Below are 27,070 nucleotides of genomic sequence, written 5' to 3' on the forward strand. Positions count from 1 at the left end.
AAACCAATAAGTTTATGAAACTAACAACACCCACATCACTATACGTCTAACATTGACCCAAAAAAAATCATAGAGCACGAATCTATGATTAAGTTCTTAACTTTTGATGCCAATTAACATGTCCACTCTTTCAACTTTTCTCCAAATTTTCTAGTCTAGGATTAAGTTCCAAATCCTTCAAATATCATAAATCTAATGATATTCATATAATATAATACACAAAATATTAATTGCTTATCTCAATATATATCAAAAAGTTAATTTGTTATATGATAATAAAACAAGAACTACTAACTACGAAAATCTAACTGGTTACGAAAATTCATGGCGAGACCATATGAGGCAAAATCACGAAATTCCTAAAACCTATCAATTCAGAGCAATGACTACATTATGCCATTAGAATAATCCCCTCAACCTTATTTTCAATTCAATTCCAACCAACTATACTGACAACCAATTTGTCCCTTTTCTATGTTTCCTTTTCTTTCTTTTATTTAAAAAAAAACAATTTCCAATAATCTCATCCTCACACTAATATCACCTGATGACATATTTATATATATCTAAATTTTACAAGGAATCGTAGTAAAGCTTACCTGATCCGCTCAATCTTTCGTACTTCTTTGTTTTTCTGCCGCACATCCAGGTTAGGTTTTGAGATAACTTATTAACCGTACTAACTTTAATTCATCTTATTAATATATGGGTCAAGTTATAAGGGTATTAATTAAATTATGGGCTTGACCCATTAATTACTAATTTCCAATAATTAATTATTAGATAAATACTTGCTACTCAAATAATCGCAATTATCGAATAGTTCAAATTTCCAAACCAACTTCACCGACCGATCAAAAGGGACCCGAGGCAACCATAGGGAGGTATAAAATTATAATTTTATGAAAATTCTAAAATTGACTTTACGGGTCATTACATATGAAGTCTGTATATAACTGGCATCCCGAAAAATGGTAATTCATTTGTAGATGATATCTGACTGTAATTAAACATATGATATTATATATCATCAAATATTTTAACACAAAAAATTGTCCTAAAGTTAAAATAAAATAAATTGTTGTTCTAAAAAAGTAGAAGGTGCAATAGACTATATCTAATTTCATGTCCATTGTCTTGGTATAGGATAATTGGTGGTATCCGAAACATGTTCTTTTACTATGTGAGGTTCACCAAATTTGCTAGCAATCGTACCAGTAATTTCACTCTCACTGATCGCGTCATCCTGATTCTTTGTTTTTCCATAATGCCATAGGATTGTGGCATACCTTTGACGATGGTACTTTGCATCGATATCAATAGAACGCATATCAAAAACATCATTACTGATGTATTCAACAAATAGACATGTGTACAAACCACAATCACTGAAAAAATGAAAAAAATAAGAAAGAAAAAATATTTTAAGAAATAAATTAATTTAACTTTTCTAATGAAATCAGTAAAGTATAGAAATACGTACTTTGAACTATCTTCTTGTTGAGGAGCATGCATCATATGCTTGATATCAAGTGGGTCGGATTGAGACTTGTGTACATATTTAGGGAGTTTATTGGCATACAGATCAAGCTTTTTACCATAAAATTATGTGCTGGTCAAAAATAGTGGTATCATTGTTGCAAGTTTACCAACTGCTTCATTTACTTTTTTGGTGTGAACAGATCCTCCTTACATTGAGTTGTATACATGTAGACATCTAAGCTTGATTCTGAATACAACCAAAAATCAGTGAAATTTCTCACTAATATTGACAGGAATAATGACATCGTCAACACTAGCCCAAGGAATGTTGGCAAGCAATTTGAAGCCTCTAATGCACTGTCTAACATCGTGGTCGGGAGAAATGGATCTCATGTCGCAATTTGACTCTCTCCATTATTTTTCAATGTTATCAACCCACGTCATAAATAAACAGTCAACCGTACTGTATGATAGTGGTATGGGAGAGTACTTTGCCTTCTTTCGCAGATAATACATAATGGTATTAACATGTTGTTAACTTTTAAAAATCCATTAAAAAATGTTTCAAATATATACAGAAGGCATATAAATTTCATTCTACCATCATGTTTAGTGCATTGTTCATGAAAGTATATTTTTATTCCAAATTCATTCAAAAATCATATCAAATGCAAAAATGAACATTGTATACCAAGTTTATTCAGAAATCATTCAATATGCATACAACATGGATCTATATATTTTAAAATATATTTTAAACAAAAACTACAAATGTAATTATAAAAATCTGGAATACGAGTTTTAAATTAACTATTTAAAAGGTTGATATATAAAACTTACCCCGTCTTCCCAAGGCCTGTCAGGTTTAACCATTATGTTGAAAAAATCCTTTTCTGCAACTTTGACAATACCAAAGTCCATTTGAGGTTCAAAACTATCTTTGAGTTTTGAATAAGCAGATTTCCTGTGAACAGTAAGAATATATTAAAAATAGTGTATACAAATTGATTGGATTTTATTGAAAGAAAAAAAATTGCTTTATTTTTTATTTACACATATACCTGCCACGCCTAGATGAGACATCTTTGAAAATCCATTTGTTAAACTCATCGATCAACTCAGTTGCAACATCAAACCCATTGTGACTTTCAAACGAATGTTTAATACGAAATAAAATAGGAACTCTTCTTGAACTGCTTTCGCCTTCTGACAACCGAATATACGGAGATGTGTCATACTTGTCGGGGTTCCTATTTCTTGGTTGCACATCTGGGGTTGTATTAGCATTTAGAATTGGATCAAGTGCAACAATCTGTGTCATAGTAAAATCCGAATAATCATCCAATGTTGGTGGTTTTGAATTTGATGATTCAGGTATGTCAGCATTAAAAACAACACCAATTGTTTGGTCATTTGACTTCTGAGCTTCATCTATATATTAAAAAAAATAATGTTAAACAAACTTTGAAAGTGAATATACATATCATAAAAAGATTGAAATTCATACCATCCGTGTTTGAAGTATGAACGTATTCCCTCATTGAACGTATCCCTCATTGAAAGTGAAGGCTGATCCATTGGAGCTTTTTCAGATTCTTCAACATGTTGATGGGCATCATCCTAATGCATGACGTAATATAAAATTCAATCATAAAATAATGCGAAAAAACTGTCTCATATAAAATTTATACAAGATTAATACAAAGTTTAAACAAACAACAATAACATTTCACTAATATTGCCTTTCACATATTTAATACTGTATTAATACCAAAATTGAACCAACATAAAAAATTGAACAATAACAGTTAAAACATTAATAATACAGAAAATTAATAAAAATTTTATAACACCGCTGACAAAACTAAAAAATCATATCAATTTAATACAAATATTAAATAGACAAAACTGGAAAATATTAAACAGACAGAGACTGTATAAGCATTTGGTCATACCAATTTAATACCAATATTAAACAGACAGAAATTGAAAAATCATGCATAAAATTTGGTCATACCAAAATAATACTAACTTAAGTCTAAATTCGTACATTTCATAGTTACTTGCACATACACACTTCATATCATGATACACCAACTGTTTCAGTTTTTTAACTTGTAAAATCATTTAATACTTGTTGGTGTGTTGCTTGTGATGATTGACCTCTTGAAGATCTAATCACCTCAATTATCAACTTTGTCGAATTGTCTACATATGCTTTCATGTCGGTCATGTGCTTGTCAACCTTATCAATAGATGTAGACATATATGTTAAACATTAAAATATTACAGAAAAATAATTAATAAAAATTAATTGAAAAGGGATTGAAAAAAAACATTATCTTTTAGTTCTTTCAACTCCATCTGAACCTGTCATTAAACATTGAAAGGGTGGATAAATTCTTTGTAATATGGTAAAAAAAATATTAAATCATAATTTTTAATTGTATACCTCCGCAATTTCCTTTTTCAACTCTACATACTTTTCGTCGAAGTCAACATCGTGCCTTTCTGATGTTGCTTGATCTTCTGTCTCATGGTGACTAGAAGATTGATGCAAATTGATCTGATCCATGGCATTTATCTCTTCGTCAGTAAGCACTATGTTTTTGAATTTATGCTGTGATAACAAAATAAGATGTGAGAACTAAAATTTATAAAAAAAAAATGTAATAACTTATATTAGTAAAGGACAATAACTAAAAGATAACCTGGTTGCCATGTGTTATGAAAATCGTATTCTTTAAGTCATCGAAAAAAATACTCTCATTCGATGTCTTCCAATTGAGAATACGCGGTGTGACATTTGAAACACGGATAACAACTGTGTTGTCAAAAGGATGACAACACTCATAAAACCAAACCTGCAACGCTATATGGAATTGATTGAATTTGAATGACGTAGGATTCTTTCCCAACATACGGCTGCAAACTTTAATAGTTAATCTAAAACATTCATTGCCCCATGGGAAGTGACATATTGACCGGACTTAACCAAATCAAAATACAATAAAGGAATGGTTGTTTTTTAGGCCTCCGAATCAGTCAAAAATGAAGTAATGAAGTACAGAATGCCAATTTTTAAGCCGTCTTCAGCCTCAAAAAAATTAGCATGTTTAAACTTATTGAAGAAGTTAACTTAGGGACTTTGTTCATATCCCCAAAATATTTTAAGATAAGTCTATTGGGAATATACGAATCTGGAAAAAAATCAGTAAGAAGTCCACATTTAAGACCAGTTATCGCTGCAAATTTCTTGATTTCAAAACGTAATTCTGTACCATTTATTTTCACAACAAACATGTCGTCTTTGACATTTTCAGATTCAAGAATCATCAAATGTCGCAATAGTTGACATTGAATCTTTATGTGGTGTATGTCATAAAATACACCAAAACGTGTTTGTTTGAGAAATTGTTGAAACCTCTCTTGCCTGAGGAAATCCAACAGATCACCAAAAACATTCATGTTTGTACATGAAGCCCAGTGTGTGTATATCTTCCTTGCCTATAAAATAAAATTGTTTATACTAAATTAAAACACACTTCATACAAATGTTATTCAAGTTTCATTCCAGCAGAAACTATAGTTTAAAAATAGTTATAATTAAATTATATCATATAAATTAAATAAAAAATAAATCAAAATCATATAAACATTGATAAAAATAATAATATAAAAGTATGTTCATACAAATATTATTCATGTTTCATACACATGCATATACATAAATTTTAGTACTGCCATATTTATAAATAAAATTCACATCAATTTTATTCAAACATCATACCAACTTCATTTGCACTGTTGCATTCATCAATCTATTTTCATAAATTTATCTCATTACGCTAACAATAATTTAACAATTTTAATACATTAATGGATAAATTGAAAAATAAACCTTCTTAATAGGAAAAATCTCAATTTCATATCAATATTATTCTAAATTTATACAAAACAGAGTAATTAAACAATTCATACAATTTTATTCGCATCAATTTAATAATTCATACCATATACAAAATTAATAGACAATCCCACCAATGTTAATACACAATTCATACCATTCGCATAAAAATATTGTATCAAAATACATACAAAATCCAACAATCAAACATTAACCTCATATCCATACACATTTTATTCATATTTCGAACAATTTTCACACATACAAATGTTTCGAAAACAACAATAAGCATAATGTGATATAAAAAAATCACTATTTTGTCTAATGTGGAAATAAATTAAATAAAGTACTTACCCTAACAACTTTTTTGTGTTTTTTGGATGTTGGTATTTCTGATTCCTTCTTTTTTGTTGTACTTCTTGTTGATGGTTTTGAAGATTCAGCAACTTCTACATTTGTTGTTTTTTTTTTCTTTTTTTCTTTTTTGTTTCACTAACAAAATTAGAATCAAATTCAGAATGGGTTTCAACAATTTTCCCCTTCCTCTTCTTCCCCTTTTGATTTGCCGAAGTCGCCCTTTTCTTTGCTTCAGTTTTTTTCTCTTTTTTATCTTTCAACTAAGATGAACCACACGTCGCCGGAATCTCAGCAATTTTAGGCGCGGGGGGGGGAGGGGGGGGTTTGAGTTAATATATTGAAAGTTGGAACATGAACTTCATCAATAGAAGTTCCTTCAACCGATTTGGCACTCTTTCGAGTCGTTTCAATGTGTTTCTTAGACATGATGATGATGAGAAACGTAACGAGAGAGACGATTGTGGAGTTAGGGTATTGGGGTTGTGAGAAAGATTGGATGGACGGTTGTGAATGTGGTGTAGTGGAGTGGTGAGGAAGATGGGAGTGAAAATTGTGAATATGGGGTAGTGGGGTGGTGGCGTGTAGAAACTGATAGGCGTGGGTAGGCGGGGAACTGTGATTGGTGTATGAGATATTTGGAGTGTAACGGTAAACAAGGAAGTCTAATCAATGTAAATCCCTAAATTCGTGTAACTGATAATTTCAATTTTAAAAAAGGAACTGCAATTAAATTAGTTAGCTATTAATAATTAATAATATAAAAATATAAAGAGATTAATCATTTTTAAATAAAACTGTAATTGATTTTTAAATAAAGTTAAATTTAAGTTATATGTTAGCTGGTGGACCCGTATACTTGTATCAGTTTGTATTCTAAACCCTTCTACTTACACATTTGTCATCTGGACCCTTAAACTCAATAAAACACAATTTAATAAACCCCTCTGACCGTTGACCAGGCTTATGTGGCAGTAAGATGTCTGAGTTGGCAAAAGTGTGTAACTACACGCCTATTAAGGCGAGTGAGGAGCATTTTTACTTAAAAAATATTTAAAATTATAAAAGAAAAAAAATTTAAAACCATTAATTAAAAAACTCCTTCTTCTTCACCCATTACACCTCATTTTCAGCCATATTCATCCCTTGTCCAACCTTTTTTTTCTTTTTTTCCAAAATCTATTTTTCGGCTAGATCTGGTGTGTTGGCTTAGGTTGTTGGTTTTGTGAGGTTGAAGAAGGAAAGGAAAATGGTCGTGACGTGTGGCAGAGATGAAGGCAGGTAAAAAAAGGAATATGAGTGGTTTCACCGGCAACAATGGCGACAGCGACGATGGTTTGGGCCATGAAACAATGGGAAGCAGAGAAACTATAATGGGTAGATTTCGACGAGTTTCATGGCATAGGTTGGTGTGAAATTGTATTTGTAAGCAATTTGGGGTGTGAGGATTACGAAAAGTTTGGCCAGATTTGATTGTGCGGTGGCCAGATCTGGTTGTGCGGTGGCCAGATTTGGTTTTGCGGTGGTTTAGGTTGTTGTTACTGTGGAGGTTGGAGGAGGACAGAAAAATGGTGATGGTGTGCAGCGGAGATTAAGATGGGTGAGGGAGAAAGTATATATGATTTTGCCGGCAAAAATGGCGACGACGCCGACGATGTTTGGTCGTGAAATAGGGAGAATTAGAAATGCCAATAATAAATTAAAATGTTATTATTTTACATTTTATTAAATAATTTTGGTTAATAATTTTAAAAAATAGTTATGAAATAATTATGATGTGGCATTAATATATCTGACGTGGATATGACATGTCAATTATATAAAGGAGAGTGAGCTACACACATGGTTGGAGGGGCTTAAAAGTCTCATTTTAATTGAGTTTAAGGGTCCAGATGACAAAGGTGTAAGTAGAAGGATTTAGAATACAAACTGATACAAGTATAAGAGTTCACCAGACCATTTCGCCTATATGTTATAACCCGTAAATAAACTGTTATAAGGAAGAACTTTTTAAGAGTGTGTTTAAAACTTGTAATATTGTCCCTTAAATGTGTATATGGTGTGATTTTTCCTTCTTTTTTCTACCTACTTTGAAATCTACTTCCTTCATTCCATTTTATATGTCATTTCTTTTTATAAATAGTTAATTTATAATATTTGTCATTTCATAAAATCAATGCATAAAATATCATATTGTTCTTTTTTTACCCTTGTGAGTTATTATCCTTGAAAATATACATTTGACCCACTTAAAAAAGCTAAGTAAATAATTCATGTTCATTGGTTAAATTAATTAATCAAAATAAATAATTCATATTCATTGATTGAAAACTTGAGTTTCAAAAAAATTAAATAAGGGTAGAAAGGTAAAGTTACATAATTTCTTAATGCAAGTACAAAGTAAAAATGTGACATATAAAATGAGACGGAGGGAGTATAATTTTTCTCACATCTATTATGAAAATAATGTTCGTCGATATTTTTTATTGTTGTTTTGTCAACATAGTTGTTTATTGAATTTTTTTGACATTTAAGATATTCTAAGTGGAAGTTAAAAATTCAAGACCATGCGTTCGATGTCGCCTGGTGTAATTTCTTTAGCTTTAACTGAAGGCCGCAAAAGGTCAAATAAGAACGAAAGTTCAGTGATTCTATGATCCATAACAGTTTTATTCATTTTTGGGTTTGGAGTTGTGGGGGGTTCTATATGGTCAAATTAATTAAATTTTTGAGGTGTTTCACACCCTTTAAGAAAAGTAGATTAAGACATAAATTGAACATAGTTTTCCATTTTTACCCTTATTAATTATTGTCAAATTTATTGAAGTCATCACATTGAAAATCCAAATGAAGGGTAAAATTGGAAGAGCAGTCTAAAAGTAGTCTTAAAAACTGAACAATTAAGTTAATTTGAAAAATGAAAAATACCTCAAAAATTCAATTAATATGGAATGGAGGGATTGTCATATTGGTAATAAATACACAATTTTTTCATTCAAATTGTAATCCTCGTGAAGGTAGAGGTTCAATTCATTCTTTCTTTAATTACAAGAAAGGCTTATACAGACAAATTTAGAAGCCCAATTAATGTGCCGAAGAACTTCAACCATTTTGATGGAGATTTAAGTAAGGCTAATAGTAGCCCAATTTAAACTGTCCTTTTACTGAAAAAAGAATTAATAATCTTAGAGGTAATACACTCTTTAGTTCATTGCTTTTCCAAACAAGTTTGTTAAGTAAAAAAGCAATCAAACAAAAAGAGAATACTAACTACCAATTTTTAGTTAGTTTCAATAAAAGTTTTGCTCAGCAGATTGTCTATTCTATTAATTGCATTCACATTAATCTGCCTGAGACAGTTGATAAACGTATACGATATCGTGGATGAATCACTGTTTAAACGAACGAAAGACATATCATATCATACACCTGTGTTTTGAGGTAAATCTCAATGTTCACTGTTAAATAAGAATGCTATTCAGCAACACTTTACAGAATCTACGGTGGGCTATATAAGTTCCATGTTGATGATTAACACAGGGGGCAGGGTCATCTCAATGCCACAAGTTCTCCAGTTTGGTTGAGAAGCAAGAAAGTGATGAATTTTTTTCAACTATGAAGGGTATGTTTACAAACATAATGATACAATCATACAATGCAATGGCAGTGGTCAGGGCTGTCTAACATCTTGTATAAGTGTGTCTAGTAACCAGCTGAGAGATACTCTCACCTGTAACCAAACAGAAACTAACTATTCATTTACACGAGGAAAACAAAAACTATATGCCATGGCGCCAATGCTAAGATAAAAACATCTTCTGCTAGGAATTCATCCCAAAGGAACCACATATACTGGTCCCTGAAAGTGACTGCATCACATATCACTACGTACACGGTACAGGTATATATTAAAGCTTCAGAGTGGGGGACCGAAGTTGATCTTAACCAACTCATGTAATTGTCAATAACACATCAGCAATGATATGAGGATAAGAATGCACTGAAAGGACTCATTGAACTTATGTGACGATATCGAGCAGCTGGAATCATTGGATTTTTGTGATTGAGCGGCTTGACACACCATGCAACAACTTTGCAAAACCAAGAAAACTAAGCTTTCCATCAGTGTGTCTGATCCAGTCAAGAAGAACAGCGTGAACAGGTACAGATGGACCAAGACCAAGTTCCTGAACCAGCAATTCAAAAATGTCTTAGTCAGGTTCTCTTCCTAATTACTTACATACTTCCAGCCATCAAAGAAATAGTGTGACGTCCCTCTCCCAATAAAAAGTAAGAAATGGAAAAAGATAAAAAAGAAGGGGATGGAGTAACGGTCCTGTCATTCCAAAAGAAAGGCAAAGAAGAATAACACTCCGACCGTCCCAAAAGAAGAAAAAAAGAGATTCTTTTATACGAGACAAGGACGGAGATATCAGTACTAAAATTCGAAAATAAAAAGCATGTAATTCAGAATTACCGAAGCTAATTCTTCTATGACAATTGCTCTGTTGCCATCTTTCTCAAAAATTTCATATGCACAGCGCGCATGTTGTTCCCATTGGTCAAGAGCCTCAAGCTGATATACACTTAATGCAGCAGCACAGAATTCCTCAAAATCCATCCTTCTGTATTGCAGTGCATTAAGCTGACATGACAAGGGACAAGAAAACTTAGTATCACAAGTTAGACCTTAACAAATTCAATTAGATAACTACATATGAAGGACTTAGAGCATACTGAAGCAACGAAATCATGAATGCGTGCCTCCTTCATGGCATCTGTTGCATATTTCATCAGGGCCTGGAGATATCATACTTATAAAGGTCAGAAACATCCGTAAAATCATAGAAACAATTACCTATTAAATTTGGAAGAAGACAGACCGCTTTAATGTTATCCAAGTTTATGGTGCCGTTTTTGTTTGGTTCCAGCAGTGCAAACTGCTCCTTCAAATGGACCAGCACATCTACAGTCAATGTCTTTGACAAAGCCTGCAAAAACTCCAATGACAGAAAATTAGAGATGCAGAGAAGTCAAATGTAAAAGTACGTAAATAAATAGAAAGCAAACACTAGTGCTACGCAATAATAGGCGTTAATACTCCATCGATAGAATTGTACATAAAAGAGTAAAAGACTAAAGAGAAACAAAAAAACTTTCTCAATTGCATCACACCTACCCGTAGAGCAGCTTTCCGAAGAGCAGATGAACGCATGTAAGTCTTCATGAGTTTGAATATCAGTATATCCAAAGGCACTTCTACGTCGTGACTATTCTTTATCCAAGGATGACCTGAAACAGTAAGTCTTCCAGAAGTTTCAGAAAAACAATGAACAGAATTGCCCTTCTCTAAGTTGACACAAGAAACTCACCCAAGGCCTGAGCTGCTGTCATTCTTTTCCGTGGATCCTTATTCAAGAGACGTTTCACAAAGTCTTTTGCTTCAGAAGATAATGTAGGCCAAGGCTGTTCTTCAAAACCTGGATCAGCTTTGAGAACAGCCCTAAATATCCCAGACTCAGTTCGAGCCCAAAAGGGACGGCTGCCACACAGCAAGATATATGAAATAACACCTATACTCCACACATCAGCCTCTGTACTATAAGATCGGTGTAGAACTTCTGGCGCTACATAATATGCACTACCAACAATATCATTAAGCCTTTCATCTGCAAAAGAATATGTTTGCAAGTTAATTACAAGTTGTGTTGCTACTCAATAATAATATGAATAATAAGAATATATTTTCCTCTTTTATATTCTTTTTCTTTAAGGAGGGGTTCCCAAAGTCACAAAGTATTAGCATTAATATCAAGCGCAAATGGACGAACCTGGCTTCACAAAATCAGACAACCCAAAGTCTATGGCTTTAAGTTGTGCATTTTCGTCCTTGGACATAAACAAGAAATTCTGGTCCATTAAAAGGTACAGTTAGAACTGAAAGAGATATAGAAATGAGGAAAACAAAGCAGATAAAAAATCTTTTCTAACAAGTTATAGTTTCATTCCATGCAAGAAGAAAAGCTGACTTTGAAAAATAATCTTAATTCCCAGTAGCTCATGCCATATCCTTGAGCAATAAATGTAACCATTTGAAACTGATTGACATCGCATCCAAATCCATTCAAGTGATGGACTTCCTTTTCCTTTTTTTATTTTCTATCTTGGGGTACGGGAGATGATTCACTATATAAACTGATGTATGTTCTTTCTAAGCAAGCATTTTAGAACTAGTAAACTTTCGCACCTCTGGTTTAAGATCCCGGTGCACCACACCTTGAAGATGACAAAATGCAACAACTTTTAATATTTGTGTCAACACAGCCCTTGCATCATCTTCTGTGTATTTTCCACCTCTGCAGCACAGAAGGATGCTACTTAATATATTATTGAAATTTATATTCTTGATCTCATAAAAAAGATTTACTAAGAGTCAAAACTGACAAGGTTGAAAAATAAAAGAAATTTGTATTCATAACAACACCAGGGACTACCTTAAAAGTATCCTATCCAAAAGCTCGCCACCTTCACATAGCCTGAAATTCGACAAGATTGATCAGTTCCATTGCAAAAGAACAATGAGAACATGAAAACTAGCAAGTCAAACAACATTCTTTTAATAGCAACTGCAGAAAAAATGTGATAATCAAATCCATATTTACTGAAACATTAAAGGAAGAAACTTTCATATGATACCACTTGACCCAGATTGATGATGCATACAAAGTATACTTTGGGCTAAAACTAAGGTTCTGTATGCCATCAATAGATACAAATGCAATGGGAGTTGAGTCGCTAGAGCTTACTCCATCACTATGTAGACATTTTCATGATCTTCGTATGCATCATAAAATTTTACTAGATTTTCGTGTCCCGTTAAAGCTCTTAATATCTTCACCTCTCTTCTCACGTCCTCAATGGCTATCGTCGTGGACATCTGAAAAAAAAATAAGTAAAGATGAGTATCAGATAACTCAGATGAATCCAGAGAAGAAATATAACCCAAAGATGCCCCGACATAGTCAACGCACAAGTAAAATGCCAGAAATACGAGAAAGCAGCTTAACCAACACAAATTTTCTTTGTTCTTTTTTTTTTTTTTTTGGAGATAAGTACCATCCAACAGCAGTTATTTTGCACCAAACTGCAGAGACAAACATACACGCCAAATATACTGAAAAACGCATAAAATGACTCCAACTACAGGAATATAAAAGAAGTTCCATCATACATAATGTCAGCTGACCCTGATGATATAGATAAAGCAATCATAAGCATTATTTTTTTTGATAACCGTAGTGTCTGGTTCGACTAACTCCATGCTACTTGCTACCTCTCACCATCAGTATTACTGGGTAACTCTATCCGCCAAGGCTTGGACAGTTAGACAGATGAAAGAATCACCCAATGCTTTTGCCTCCACTGGGATTTCAACTTGAAGCTTTTTCCTTCTATCATCATAGAAAATCAGAATGCAATTGTTCAGCAATATGAACCTATACACTCTAGAATATGAATGGTTTTTGAAGGGAAGGGACAAGGAGATTGGTCGAAGTTGGTTGCTTTACTACTGATGATGAACTCTTCCACACCTCTTGTGCAACCTATGTTGCTCAAACTCTTCAAACATGTCAACGGATGCGTATCAGATTCGCCAAAAGTAGTGTAGTCCGACACAGGGTGCGGCATCAAAAGTGAAGAGTCCACACAACTTTTTGAATCGTGTGCAAGTGGAAAGTACTTTGCATTTACTTATGCACACGTTTTTCTTTTTTGATAAACGTGGTGTCCGAGCTAGCTTTCCCGCACCTTGACTGTTAGGATAGATGAAAAGAGATAATCTAGTGTTTTTGTCTCTGCTATGATTTGAACTTGAGACCTCATGGTCCTCAACCCACTTGATTGGCCTACTAGGACACACCCTTGGGTGCACTTATGCCCACTACCTACCCCTCCTCTTTTACTCCGCTCAGCTACCCAAACTTGTTTAATTCCCCCACACATGGGGTAAAAGTTTTATTTGCTCACAGTTAATGCTGCTCTTTTTAACACATATAAACTTGGTGGATAATGGGTTAGCCCCTCTATAATAAATATGTGGCAGGGTTCGCATCCCTGACGTGCGCCTAACTTAGACATCACCCGCTCCCAGTTAATGCTACTTTTAGTGAATCAAATGGAGAATTGAACAACTATAGGAGTAACATTTCTGAGACACAGAACTCTAGTGATCTGCAAATGACAAGTGTGCTTCTTACTAAAACTCAATTGGATCCTTAAGATTAACCAGAAATACCAAAGATCATGCCGATATATTACAATCTGCAAGTGACTTGCTCCTTACCTCGCTTTATCAGCTCCGAACTTACATAATCAGTCAACCCGAGACAAACAGAACATGATGGATCCATTTGATAAGGTTTACAAGTTATCCCTAATTCACAGCTACTGAATTTCAGGTTTCTTCCAAACTCAAAAAGATTCAAACTTTTTATCAGGAAGAGCATAAATAAGAGATACAAATAATACTCTTTCTATTTTGGTACACTCCACCATTCGATTTTCATGACTTTCAAATATTCAAATTAATTGAACTGTTAAATTTATGAACTCTAACAAGATATTTTTTTCTCTCCTGAGCAGATCTGACCACTATAAACCAAGAAACAGTAAGCAAAGTTAATAAAATTAACTCAAAGATCAAACTTAACAAAAATTTCAAACCTTTGCTTTGGGTATGACCTTTACTGCAACTTCTTGTCCCTTAAGCTCACCTTTCTTGAACTTAGCTTTACAAGTATACCCAAAATGCCCTCTCCCAACTTCTTCTCCAAGTTCATACTTGTTTCCAAAATTCTTCGAAAACCCAAAACTCTTATCAAGACCCCCACCCCCCTCCAATTCATTTCCTTCCGGAATTGCATTGGGTTTCACAGAACCATGCCGCCGTGCTAGCACAGCTCGTATGTGTTTCGCCGGAGACGGCGGAGGAAACGGCCGCTTAAAAAACCTCCGGGGAGTAGAATTCGCCGGAGACTTCTTTGAAAAAAAATAATGCGCCGGACTTGGACTGTAAAAAGGAAAAAAAGGCGACTTTTTACCCACTTCAGCTCCCTCCTTGCTCTTATTCTCTAGCGAGTTATCTTCATTGTTAGCTTTAGCCGGAATAGCAGTTCCATCGGGAGCATAGAGATCATTGTTGGAATAATTGCGTTCAGGGGAAGGTTTTGATGTGCAACCACCCATTAAATTAGTTGAAGAATTTAGTAGCTCAAAGATGAAAACTTTGCATGAGAAGCTTTTTGTTTAAATTACTGAGAAACGGCATTTGTTGTTTTCTTGTTTTGTGAATGGCATTGAAGAGATGGTGAAAAAAGGAAAGAGTAGACGTTGGCTTCTGTGGAAATTAAATTAAGGCTGAACTGAATGTTTTTTGCTTTTCATAAAAGAGAAAGATGATAAAACAGATAACCAAAAGATGGGGCCAAATGATGTGATGTGTATAACTATTTATACCGACCAGAGTTTGTTGTGAGATAATCCCAATTCCATATTCCTAATTATGTGTTATGATCACTTGAACGCATTTGATTAATTTCACGGAATATATGTCTATTTTTCAATAATAATAGCTAATGTGTAATAAGCTAGTGTTGATCTTATACTAAGCAAAATTGAGCTAGTTGATTAGTAAATTCTACTCTCTTTCCATCTACCAATAGTTGTCCACTATACTATTTTGTTCTATTTATGATTTCTTAAGAATTGTTCAAAGTTAATAGACAATTATTGTTGGGCAGAAGGAGTAAAACATATAAAAGTTTAAGTGTATACATGTTTTATTTTTTAACTAATTTCAGTTATATTTGTCATCTCTCATCAGTTGGATTCTCGACTAATGTCACCAATCCAGTAACTTTGTCGAACAAGACAATAACATGTAAGAATAAATCACTTAATTCTTTTGTCTCTAGCAACTAAAATTTGAACATGATACATCATGATTCTCAACTCACTTTATTGATCATTAGACGACACCCTTAGAGCCTAATATCTGGATTTAGTATTAAAGGATTAATTTATGGTTGAATTTGTTTTCGAAGATTATGTGTTGATTTGGTTGGTTTCAAACAAATGTCTTTTTTATGAAGAAAAACAATAAGTAGATTTATTTTAAGAGATAAAACAATTATTTTTTTCTTAGTTGTAATTACGTTATGAATGGCCTTTTTGTTAGGTGATATGATGATCCTACCATGTACTGACAATAATTAGCTTTGTACAAGTAGGTAAGAATATAGTAATACATCTACGTACTGTGTACAATGAGTTTGATGATCGAATATGACCACCTTAAATGCATAAACGATAATTGATTGTTAATCTTCAAAGTACATTTATGCATGAAATCTTTTTTTAAGAAAATGAAATTTATATATTTGTTAACTACGTAAAAAGTACTATAAATCACAATAATTGACAATTCAAAATATTTTAAAGATATATGAAAAATTTATGATAAAAAATAGGCTTGTTTAAATCTTGATATATAAACTGTGTCACTTAAATTGGACGAGGGAGCATAAAATATTTATTTATTAATATGGATTCGAACTGACTCAGGTGACTGAATCCAATTTCCTTCACCATTCATGTTCTAGTCTAATCTATATGATGTTTTCCATCATATCATTCATGATCGAAGTTGCACATATGGAGGAATTGAATGTTGAAGTATACGTATATGCTAAGTTAGTTTCCCCTTCGTATCAAATCAAATAATTTAATCAGATTAGACAATGGTGAATTCACATAATAATTTGTTGATTCACGAGAATTCAGTAGCTTTTATTTAGATTATGTAACCTTAAGAAATTTACTAAATATCTATTTGTAAACTTATATTAATTTAAAGTTATTGTAGGATCGAAACTCACTTAGAGAAGCAAGTTAGTGAAAATTCATGTACATTCATGATTCATTAAAAAAGTTGTCAAAGTAGTCTTGATTTAGACGCCAAAGCTATTTGTAAAGCATAGCAAATCTGAAGTTTCAACCACAGAATCTCACTCGTGCTTGTCCCCCACCTTCAAGGGAAGCAATGAAACAAAACGTCAACCAAGTTTCGTCTAATTTAAGATTTGAGAATCAAATGCATGTTTATCAAGCATTTTATTATTTTTAACTTGTAACCTACATGTAAAATAAGTAAAAAATTTGAACAAGCTAAGGGGTATCATATGAACCCCATTGCTTGAATGTGGCTCCACCGTTGGATGAGTTGTTTATCTCCTTAATTATATAGTTTTGGCAATCACCTCATGACTAGCTTCGAGGTTGAGATAGTTCAAAGATTCATTTGTTTATATGATATCATAGTTCAATCATCTCAATTCTTGATTTATCATATATTAGGGTCTTATGTTATGTATTTCACACTCCAACCGTATACTATATGTTAAGCATATAAAGGTTACTAAGTACCCTGCATCGATAATTGAATGATGAGGTATTTGTTTTCTTTTATTCTCTTACGCAATTCGCATCTCATGAGCTAATCTTTTTAGGTCAAGTTAAGTTCTAAATTCATTTTTTCATATAAAAATAATATATATATATATATATATATATATATATATATATTGGTGCTCGATCTTCAATTTTATTTCAAAAATAAAATTAAAGAATTGATGTCCTAATTTAGTTAAAAATTAGACGTCATGACTTCCGCACTCTGATCGAGGAATTACTTGTTAAGAACAGTAGTACATCATTTTGTATGATGAAAATGCAAATTGCAACAACGTTACTAGTGCAGGTTCATTGGATAGACATAAACAATAGGAATAAGTGAGAGGGGTGGCTGAATGGTCTGACACGGAAACAACATTAACAATTGAAAAAAAGACTTCGATTGTTTAAATTTTTTTATTTTTTTTTTAATTCAGGGTTCATTTCTAGTGGTAGCATTCTTTGCATGATTTTTTTAATTCCTAGAGCTCGAATCGAGACTTTAGTTCAGAATGGAGAGATCCCAATAATCTTATCACAATGGCGCAACCCATATGGGATGATTGTTGAATTTGATTTCAACATGTGTGTTACTACACGAGATCATCTTCAAAAGACATAAAATGACTTTAATTTTTTCAATCTTCTAGAAGAAATTAAAGGATATATAGACAATGACGTACACAAGATTTTACGCAAATAAGATTAGTTTATTATTGCAATTCAGCTCATAAGTGCGTTTAAATTTGAAAATGTAGTGATTTTAACTTTTAAGGCTTTACTTTCTGTCTTAAGTTAAGAGTATCTATTTTACTTTATTGGAATCTAGCTATTGTATAATATACATATTATTTCTTAATTTTAACTTGGTGACATGAAATTTCCTCCACTGAGATTGGAAATAGGAAGTGATTATGTAGGGTTGACTTGTCCATTTTGAAGAATTATTTTGTAGGTTGATCTCTAAACAAAGAAACATAAGTGGATATTATTTTGTTGCTGCCGGACAAATATTAATTGAATGATTAAGATTAACTAAAATAAAGTTATAGTCAACCTTTGAGTCAATGACCACTAATTTTGTACTCTAAAACTCTAAAAACATCATTTTTGGATATTGTCATTGTCGTAAGTGGATAGGATTCAAGTAGTGTTGACTTTCTCTTTTTGTTGCTAAAGAAGATGGAATCATGATTCTTGCTCCAAAAGAATCCTTATTAATGTTGTGCAAAAGTCAGCTCCAAATCACACATGTGTTATGCCTAATTATAGCCACATTTATTGGCTCTCATCTTCAAATGCATCTAATTTTTTAAGCAAGTGTATGTGAATTACCATTGGATCCATTGTTTTTTTTTAAAAAATCTATGTAGGTATAGTTATAGTTACATGAATAGATGGCTATAGGATATACCTATTAATTTCAGATAAAATTATATATATTTTGAGAAATTAGTACATGCTATATTAAATTGTCATAGTATGTACATACATTTGCACAACCTTAACCACTAAGTTAATTCTCTCAATTGGTTCATGCGTTTTAAAATTTAATTATTAATGTAGAAATCATATACTTGTGTTTATATCACTGCTCACACTATCGATGACCAATCTGATATGATATTTAATTTCCAAAATCGTCATTGAAACTTTTATTGACATTTGTGTTAAGATAATAATGTCCTCACATCTTCAAATTCTGAGTCCACTTCTGAATGCTCTCATTGCATCTAGTCTTGCAGGAAAATGAAGTTCTATATTGGTTGGTACACATGAATATTATATAAAATTAAATATATAATTCTAGTATAATGAGGAGACCCTAAAAATAAAAAGTTATAGTGTTATAAGGTTGGGTACTCGATAGTGACAAACTAATAGCCCCACCCGTCCAATTGTTTTCATTGCCCCTCTCAATCTTTTCTTCACTGTGCAAATTGTAGCCATGACAATGTGGTCCATAGAGTTTATCTCATTGGTACATATCTCTATGCTTTGTTTTCTTCTTCACTTCATTTTCTTTACATTAAGGATTTATCTTTTCGATAGTAAACTTGAATTTTAAAATTAATTAATTCTCATTTCTTGTAAAAGAATGCATGCCTTGGCAAGAAAAAGGATCCACGGAAATTATGAGAAGTAAAGACAACAAAAAGAAGACAAAATGAATAATAAAGAGAGCGGGGTACACAAAATAACGTGAGACAAGTCATATGTCATTGTACTAAATTATTCAATAATAAAGATAATGAAATTTCATAAAATAAATATTGTGATATTGAGTTGTAATATTAAAAATAAGTGTAATTTAAAAATATTAAATCATGTTGAAATATGTAAGACGGGTAAGTATGTACTATTAATTACATGACTAAACGTGAAAAAAAAAAAGTAAAACTAAATTACATATTTTCGTTGTCTAAATTAATGCAAAAGTAATTTTAAAAAAGATATCCAACACTATTGTCATTTCTAATGTTTTCTAATGTTAGAATTGATTTTTTTTTCTCTTAGCAATTTGGTTTTGGTGTGAACTTTATTTGAATTACTAAAATAATGATCTATAAAATTTATTAGACCATTCAAAAAATCTAAGTTTTAAATTTGAAATAATATATTTAAGGATAAAAATCATTATAAATTATATATATAATATATAATAAACAGTTTTAAAATTTATATAAATATATAGTGTCAATTAGTTTGATTTTGACTTGTTTTTTTTTAAAAAAATAATTAAAACTACATCAAATCAATTTTGACCTTCTTTTGTTTTTTCAATACCAAATCATAATTAGGTTGTTTTTTTGTTAGATTTAATTCGGATTATGATTTAGTGCGATTTGTAAATTTTCCTTTTATACAGCCTATATAGATGTATATCCAAAAGTGGCAAGGCGGACCCGTCATATGCTTATGCCGTGCACCACTATGTCAGATGAGGCAGTACCACTAGGGTCATATTTGGCACAACCAAGCTGCCTTTACAACTTAAAAGCTGTCAAATCTTGCTTTAATCCTTTGGTGGGAGGATTTTTGCATTGGGACCAGTAGCTGCAGCAAGAAATTGGATAAAAGAGCTTGCCCATTTACTGACTGGATATTTCCTAGTTTGTTCTGTCATATTTTACTTGCTCTAATTTGTGATCCTCATCTCATAACTCTTGTTATCCACTATTACTCTTTCACCTTTCAAACAAGTCCAGAAATTACCAGTCTTCATTATACCGACGGAACATGGAGGGAGATGAGAGTGTTAAGTAGCTCGATAAAATATTAGTTTAAGGCAAACTTTATATTATCTATTTGAGTAAAGTGATGATGATGGTGTGTTAAAACACTGAAGAAGGTACAAATTTAGCGAATGATGATATGAATGGATGGGAGCTATGGCTTAATCCTAGTTGAACATCTAGCTACTCAACTTTGCCATTATCTCCTACCATTTTCCATCACTACAATGAAGAATATTAATATCTAAACTTGTCTGCAAGATAAAAGAAAAAAAAGAGTAATAATCTTAGACAAGAAGAGTACATTCTGTATTATAGATGAATTTTTGGACGGAAAGTATTAATACAAGCTATGCCTGATGATCCTCAACTCTCAAGTATGCTTTGTTTAGCGCATTAATACATGTTAATTGCATTAAATTAGTATTTAGAGGGAGGTGAAGTTGTCCTTAATCCCACCTATTGTATAAGGGCATTGTTGTCTTTTGCCACTTAAAACGAATTTTAGACACCCGTTCTAGGCAAAAATCTTTTACCATACATGACTTGTGGGGTAAGCATATACTACACAAAATAATGTGGGACATGTCCATATCATCCAAATGATGCAACAGAAAAAACTTTTGTCGTCTAATAAGCATTGACTAATACAAACTTCATATAGAATCATTCCGCCAAAGACACTCTCAATGATGCCCAATTGCAAGTCAGAAGGGATCTAGCCTTCGGCATAATGTCAAATCATCTTAAATCATTAAACATCGTCACTGCAACAGTAAATTAGTCAAAACAAAATTGTTCATTGACTGATTTACAATCGAACAATGACCAACGACAAATAGAGAACAGAAAACAAAAGGGCATCAAGTTTGCTCAATTGTTATTTGCCTCCCTTAACCAGCAAGTGAGGAAGAACTATCCATCCCACATGGAAATAGATAAGAAAAGAGACGTGAATTTATTGAGTCTCCATAAATGTATCACAATGGTCCCGATTTCTCTAAAATATTGCCTTCAGCTATTAAAAGAAGAAATAGACTTGAATACAACAAAACGAAACTGGGTATCCACTGTCTAATAGCCTTGGTGACCATTAACAAGTTATTAAAGCCGTCAAACAGGGTGACATAAATAATTCAAGATCTCCATTCATGACAAATAATGTAAAGTACCTCTTTGCAAGAAATCTGAATGTTGAGAGTGGCATGCCAAAATTAACCGGAAGTTTTGTCCCCACCAAATCCTGAGTTTAGAAATTCTGTCTTGTTGAGATGACTTACGTCGGCCCAGAGTTTAACGGTCCATTCATCTTTATCAGACAAGTGAAGTATACCAACAGATGTATTCCAGATCTTACTTTTAGACCTCCTATGTGGGGAAGCCCGCATGTGAAGTGCTCTGATTGCACCCCCGTGAGATACCACAACTACTCGTTTTCCTACATCGTGAATAAATAAATTTCATACTCACAAAGTATCTCTATGATATAACACTCTTTGATCAATCCAGTAGTTAAAGAATACCTCGGTGGTTCTTTGCAATCCTCTGTAAACAAGAAGTGCAGCGTTGATAAAGTTGATCTAAACTTTCTCCACCACCCTGCAAATAAGTGGTGGGAAACTGAATACATGCAATTATGAAACAGACAAGATCATACAGTCTCTGCTCCTTCCCCTCCTTTTCTTTCATCTTGGATTGGGTACTTGATCGGTTGATCGTATGTCCTGGGAGTCCTGATTCTAATTTGGTTCAATCTAATGGCAGTTAACGCTTCCTTGATAATGGATTTTAGATCAATTTTCCAATTTAGAGCTCACACTTATGGCATACATATGTGACGAAGCAGATTGAATTGCCAAAAAGCATAAATAAAAGAAGCAGATTGAAGAAAATTCATATTCACAATGAGTCAATGACTACAAGTTTATTCAAAGAATGTAGGATAATGCTGATCATGGCAGTAATGATACATGGGGTGCTCTTCTACTTCTTTTTTCCTTTGTCTTTTTGGGTTTGGATAGGAGAAAGGAGTACTCACTGGAATAACTTGATCATTTCGGTCAGAGAGAAAAGCCTTATAAGCCAGCGGTTGGCTTTTGGCTGCTTCACAGAGCGAAATACCTTGAAGATCTCCGAGATGTCTCTCTCGAAGGTCTGGATCTTTAATGACCTATATTAAGCACAAACCAAGACATAAAAGTAAGTTATTTACTCCAATATGTTGTCTAGTCAGCTATTCCAACATTGCATACAAATCTCAGCTATCAACTCAGTTCCCTATCCCTCCCTCATATCCATGCCGGTCCCGCACAATTGCATCTGTTCCACATTGGACGGGCATCAGCTCCTTAACATTGTTAATGACTTATTGCTTCCCAGATCTATGCTTGACAGAATGAAGATAGATTCATAGAATAGATCTTGAATATCAGTTACACAAAACTCTAACCCTTTCTTAGCCTCTTAAGCATATTCTACCGCATAGTATTGCCTGTTTCCAGAACTGAAGAGTTGCATTCTTACTAAGAGGTGAGCTGTCTTTATTCCTTACTCATACACAGAACTAATGGACAACAACAACATATTATGAAATCACTAAGCTGACAGTTACATTAACAAGAAGAAAAAGAAGTGAAGCAACAATAGCTTAATTGTGTGAAGCATTCACAGGAAACGTAAAGCAACATACTAAGAAAAATAGAACGGTGAACGATAAAAGCAGGATCACTTCTAGCATAGAAGCCTCTAAACAGTGGAAACAGAGCTGATACTGCAGGTCGAATTCCAGGAAAATCAAGAGTACTCAAGAAAAAAATAGATCGATTGTTTGAAAACAAATGATAAAAGAAACTAATTGTGAAAGTAAAATAGATATCATAAAAATAGCTGAAAACTTTCTTCCATCTACAAACTAATAAATAATTTAAACCTGCAAAAGTTTCTAATATATCACATTATCCAATTCAGTAACAAAACCAAAATCTCTTTACATAATCAGACATGATGAGAATTATAATATGTGAATTTGAAGTCAACTGTAATCTGCTTGAATTCTGACAATGCAAATCCATAGAGAATTCATACCTCTAGATCCCCACAACTCCTTGCTATTATCTCTGCTGTCTCATGGGCCCGTTTCAAGTCAGATGAATATATGACAGAGATCCTTGGCTCCTTGGAGAGCCGGGCTGCCACCTTGAATAAATGAACTTCAGGCATTGCACCAAAAATCCCAAATAGAAAAAGAAAAAATGAAAATGGAAGAAAAGAAAGGTTGAAGTAACCCCCTTTAAGTTTTTAAGCTGAGAAACCTTGAAGTCCCACATCCCCTACCCCTCAATAAAAACAAATAAAATGAAATGGGTAAAGGTACAGATTATCTCCCTTAACTAGTGGTTTCTTAGGACTTGAATCTTTACTTTTTGAGAAAGGTAACATTTAGGACGTGAATCTTTTCTCGATCAAAAATGTTAACAAAGATAGTGAAAAGTTTAAGCCAAGGGCTGAGCCATAATTCCTTTCTTCTCTTCAAAAATTTAATACATAAACAGATATACTTTAGAACAAATGCTGAAGTACCCATCTCAAAAAATTATGATGGGTAGTGTACATCAATCGCAAAAGTTCAAAGCAATTAAGTGAAATACAGAATTTACTAAACAAAATACTATCCTACAGATACTTACCGCAGTAGCTTGCTGTCTTCCGATGTTATTTAATTCGACATCTAAATGTCCCTGGTGAAATGAAACAAGCATCAGTTACCACATCCTCTTTTATGATCCATAAAGTGTTATTGAATTTCCCATACAAAGCCAAACGATAACGATTCACAAGAAGTTCCAAGTGAATACAATTTCTCCAATAGAAATGGAGAAGTATTAACATATTGCACCCAAACATCAAGGACTTATTTTTGGTAACCGAGAAATTTCTGAGGCCCATAGCGCACGGTTAGAAACTCGGTGGAGAATGGACCCACCCTTCTTCCCTTCTCTACTTAAATACTAGACTTTTGTCTATGGCAAGGCTCGAACCCATGACGTCTGCCTAACCCACACATCACAAACTGCGCTCTTACCACCGGACCAAAGCCCACCTAACAATATCAAGGACTTTCAACCACCTTAGATGTGGCTTTTTAAAAATGTTCTATCTGTATTTCTTCTGGGTTTGCATTATGCCATTTATGCTTTATAAGAATTTGGTAGAATTCCTTAATATGATACCAAAATATAGACAATGGATTAAATACGAGCAGTAATGAGTACAAAATATTACCAAGTTTGGACAAAATTTTCTTTCACAATGTGCAACTAGATGCAAACTAATTAGAAAGGAGCATCCTAGCTTAGAAATACTCCAAAAATTCAAAATATCAAGTTTTGCATGTCAGTTTTACCGTGTAAAGACCCCAAAAAACTTTAAACAATTACAACTCCAGAAAGAACAAGGGCACATACTTTAACAACAACAAAAAAAGACAGAAGAAAGCTAAAACGAGGTAGGAAATTACCTGAATTCTGCCATCAGCGTTCCATTCCGTCTCACCATGACGGATTACGATAATCTCAGTGAAACTAGGACTCACATTTTCAGATTTCGCATCTCCGCCACATTCAGGCTGCGATATAACCCTGCTTAAGACACGTAACAAATTCACATCACAAGTTAGGGCAGAAAAGAATCGAAAACCAAAAACAAAAAAACACGATTATTATCCAAATTTAAAGGCAGTTAGTACACCTCTTAGAATATAAACACTACATACTTTTCAAAATTTTCTTTTGGTTTCCAATATACAGACCTCAAATCAACTACTTATATGACAATGTAATTCAAGTTTCTAAGCATGACAGTAATATGTGCACTTATAGCAACTGCTTAGAAAGGTAAGCGATGTAATTACAGACCTAGAAGTAGAATCAGCCATGGAAATATGAAGAGGAGGAGGGATTGAATTGAATCTCAAGGCTGATATTCTGATAGTATGCTTCGAAATTGCAGCAATTGGTGACAATTTTGAGCAACAAAAATTGCTGGTCTGAGAGTGGCGGAGAAGCATATGAATGTCAGGCTTTAGTGATTCCCCATAACGAAATGAGATCATCTCCGGGTCCGTAGGGAATTTGTATTCCTGCTACTGGTGAAAATAACAAAACTAGATGGGCTTACGGATCTGGGCCAGCCTAATAGGTGTCCAAAATTTTCGATGGGTTGAGAGAGAGCCAATCCTCCTCAATCTTTTGAACTTTCAAAAATAGCAAAGAGTTAAAACATAATGAGTATAGCCGGCAATGTGGGTTAGGCCCGCTGGACCGGCCTGACCTAACCCTTGATTTGATAGGGTTGGGCTATAATTTTTGGAGCCCATTTAAGAAAGGAAAATTCACCCCACATATCTATTTAAAGCTTAATATTACAGCCTTTAGATGCATTTTTTTTATATTACTACTTATAACAGTTTAATTACAAGTATTAACAGATTAGTTTTAATCTATAATTTAATTTATTTGATTTAATTAATTAGTTATTATATTTATAATTACCTTACAATTAATAAGTAAGAGAAATAAGATAATCAATTGTCATTATCTCTTACACCATTTTAGGGATAACATTAATAGAGAATCAATTGCTATTATCTCTTACACCATTTTAGAGATTTTTTTTCCAGTTTTCACACCCCCATCCCCACGTTCCTCTTTTACATAAAATTATTTTTTTCTCTCTCACCATCTTCAACGTTCGTCTTCTTCATTAAAAAAGAAAATCAGCAGAACTCATGATTGAGCTCCATGGATGTGGAAGGAAAAAAATAAGATAACATACTTTCCTTTCTGTATGAATTTTTTGTTATGTTTGATAATTGGAAGAAGCGAATGCTTACTTGTGCCCCACTAGAAGTGGATCTGTATTTGTTTTAAAATTAGCACATGTTTTTAAAATTATATGTGCGGGAAAGAATGTCAGATATGAATTCTGATTTTTTCTTTCTATTCTTTTGTTCTCTCTATCAACTCTTTTGTTATCGGTAGCAGGCAGGTCGAGAAGAGGCGTTGACCAAGGTTTCTGCTCTTGAACTAGAGATAAGTATTGAAATGCCAACAAATAATGAAATTTCGGTAAAAGATGCTTCTTCTCAGTCGAAGATTAGTCAAGCAAAGAAAACAATTAGTCATGCAAATCAAAAGGGAAAAAAGAGGAAGGTGAAAATTGTAGAAGCGACTCATTCTGTTTCAGATTCGGATTCAAATTTTGTAAGTGAGATTAAAAAAAAAAAAAAGCAACAAATGTCGAAATTGGTCAGTCTTCAAAACCAATCAACAAGAAGAACAACAAGGAAGGAGGACTCATAAATCCCAAATTTCAAAAAGAAGGCAAAAAAGTGGTTAGGATAAGTATTTTATTTAATTTATTTTTGAATTATTCAATTTAGTATTTTTTTTTGTGTTAAAAATATTGTATTATGACTATTGTTGTTACGAAACTTATATTGATGTGAAAAATGTATGAAATTTGAATAATATTTGTATGAATATGACATTAATATATGATATATGAATATTGTATGAAATGT

General features: G+C 33.0%; 2 protein-coding genes across 3 annotated transcripts; both read right to left on the bottom strand.

Moving 5' to 3' along the window:
- Positions 1-9,318: 9,318 nt before the first annotated feature.
- On the bottom strand, positions 9,319-15,203 carry LOC125840154 (CDPK-related kinase 5-like). Its single transcript, XM_049519117.1, has 11 exons — positions 14,468-15,203; positions 12,550-12,680; positions 12,238-12,279; positions 11,991-12,099; positions 11,575-11,653; positions 11,116-11,412; positions 10,923-11,035; positions 10,627-10,734; positions 10,481-10,543; positions 10,221-10,388; positions 9,319-9,930 (listed from the first exon to the last, which is right to left on the bottom strand). Exons 1-11 carry the CDS (start codon positions 14,987-14,989, stop codon positions 9,790-9,792), a joined length of 1,773 nt encoding a protein of 590 aa, XP_049375074.1. The 5' UTR covers positions 14,990-15,203; the 3' UTR covers positions 9,319-9,789.
- A 6,373-nt stretch (positions 15,204-21,576) lies between these two features.
- Positions 21,577-25,605, bottom strand: LOC125840187 (phosphoglycerate mutase-like protein 4). 2 transcript variants are annotated; one of them, XM_049519153.1, is made up of 7 exons: positions 25,404-25,605; positions 25,007-25,127; positions 24,177-24,227; positions 23,575-23,685; positions 22,529-22,660; positions 22,014-22,089; positions 21,577-21,928 (listed from the first exon to the last, which is right to left on the bottom strand). In XM_049519153.1, the coding sequence occupies exons 1-7, from the start codon at positions 25,598-25,600 to the stop codon at positions 21,705-21,707; spliced, it is 912 nt and encodes a 303-aa protein (XP_049375110.1). In that variant the 5' UTR covers positions 25,601-25,605; the 3' UTR covers positions 21,577-21,704. The 2 variants fall into 2 exon arrangements, with proteins under 2 accessions (XP_049375110.1, XP_049375111.1); XM_049519154.1 differs by lacking the exon at positions 23,575-23,685.
- Between the last annotated feature and the right edge of the window lie 1,465 nt (positions 25,606-27,070).

The sequence above is a fragment of the Solanum verrucosum genome, unplaced genomic scaffold (assembly GCF_900185275.1).
Source record: "Solanum verrucosum unplaced genomic scaffold, falcon-dt-bn FXZP01000180.1, whole genome shotgun sequence".
Lineage (NCBI taxonomy): Eukaryota > Viridiplantae > Streptophyta > Magnoliopsida > Solanales > Solanaceae > Solanum > Solanum verrucosum.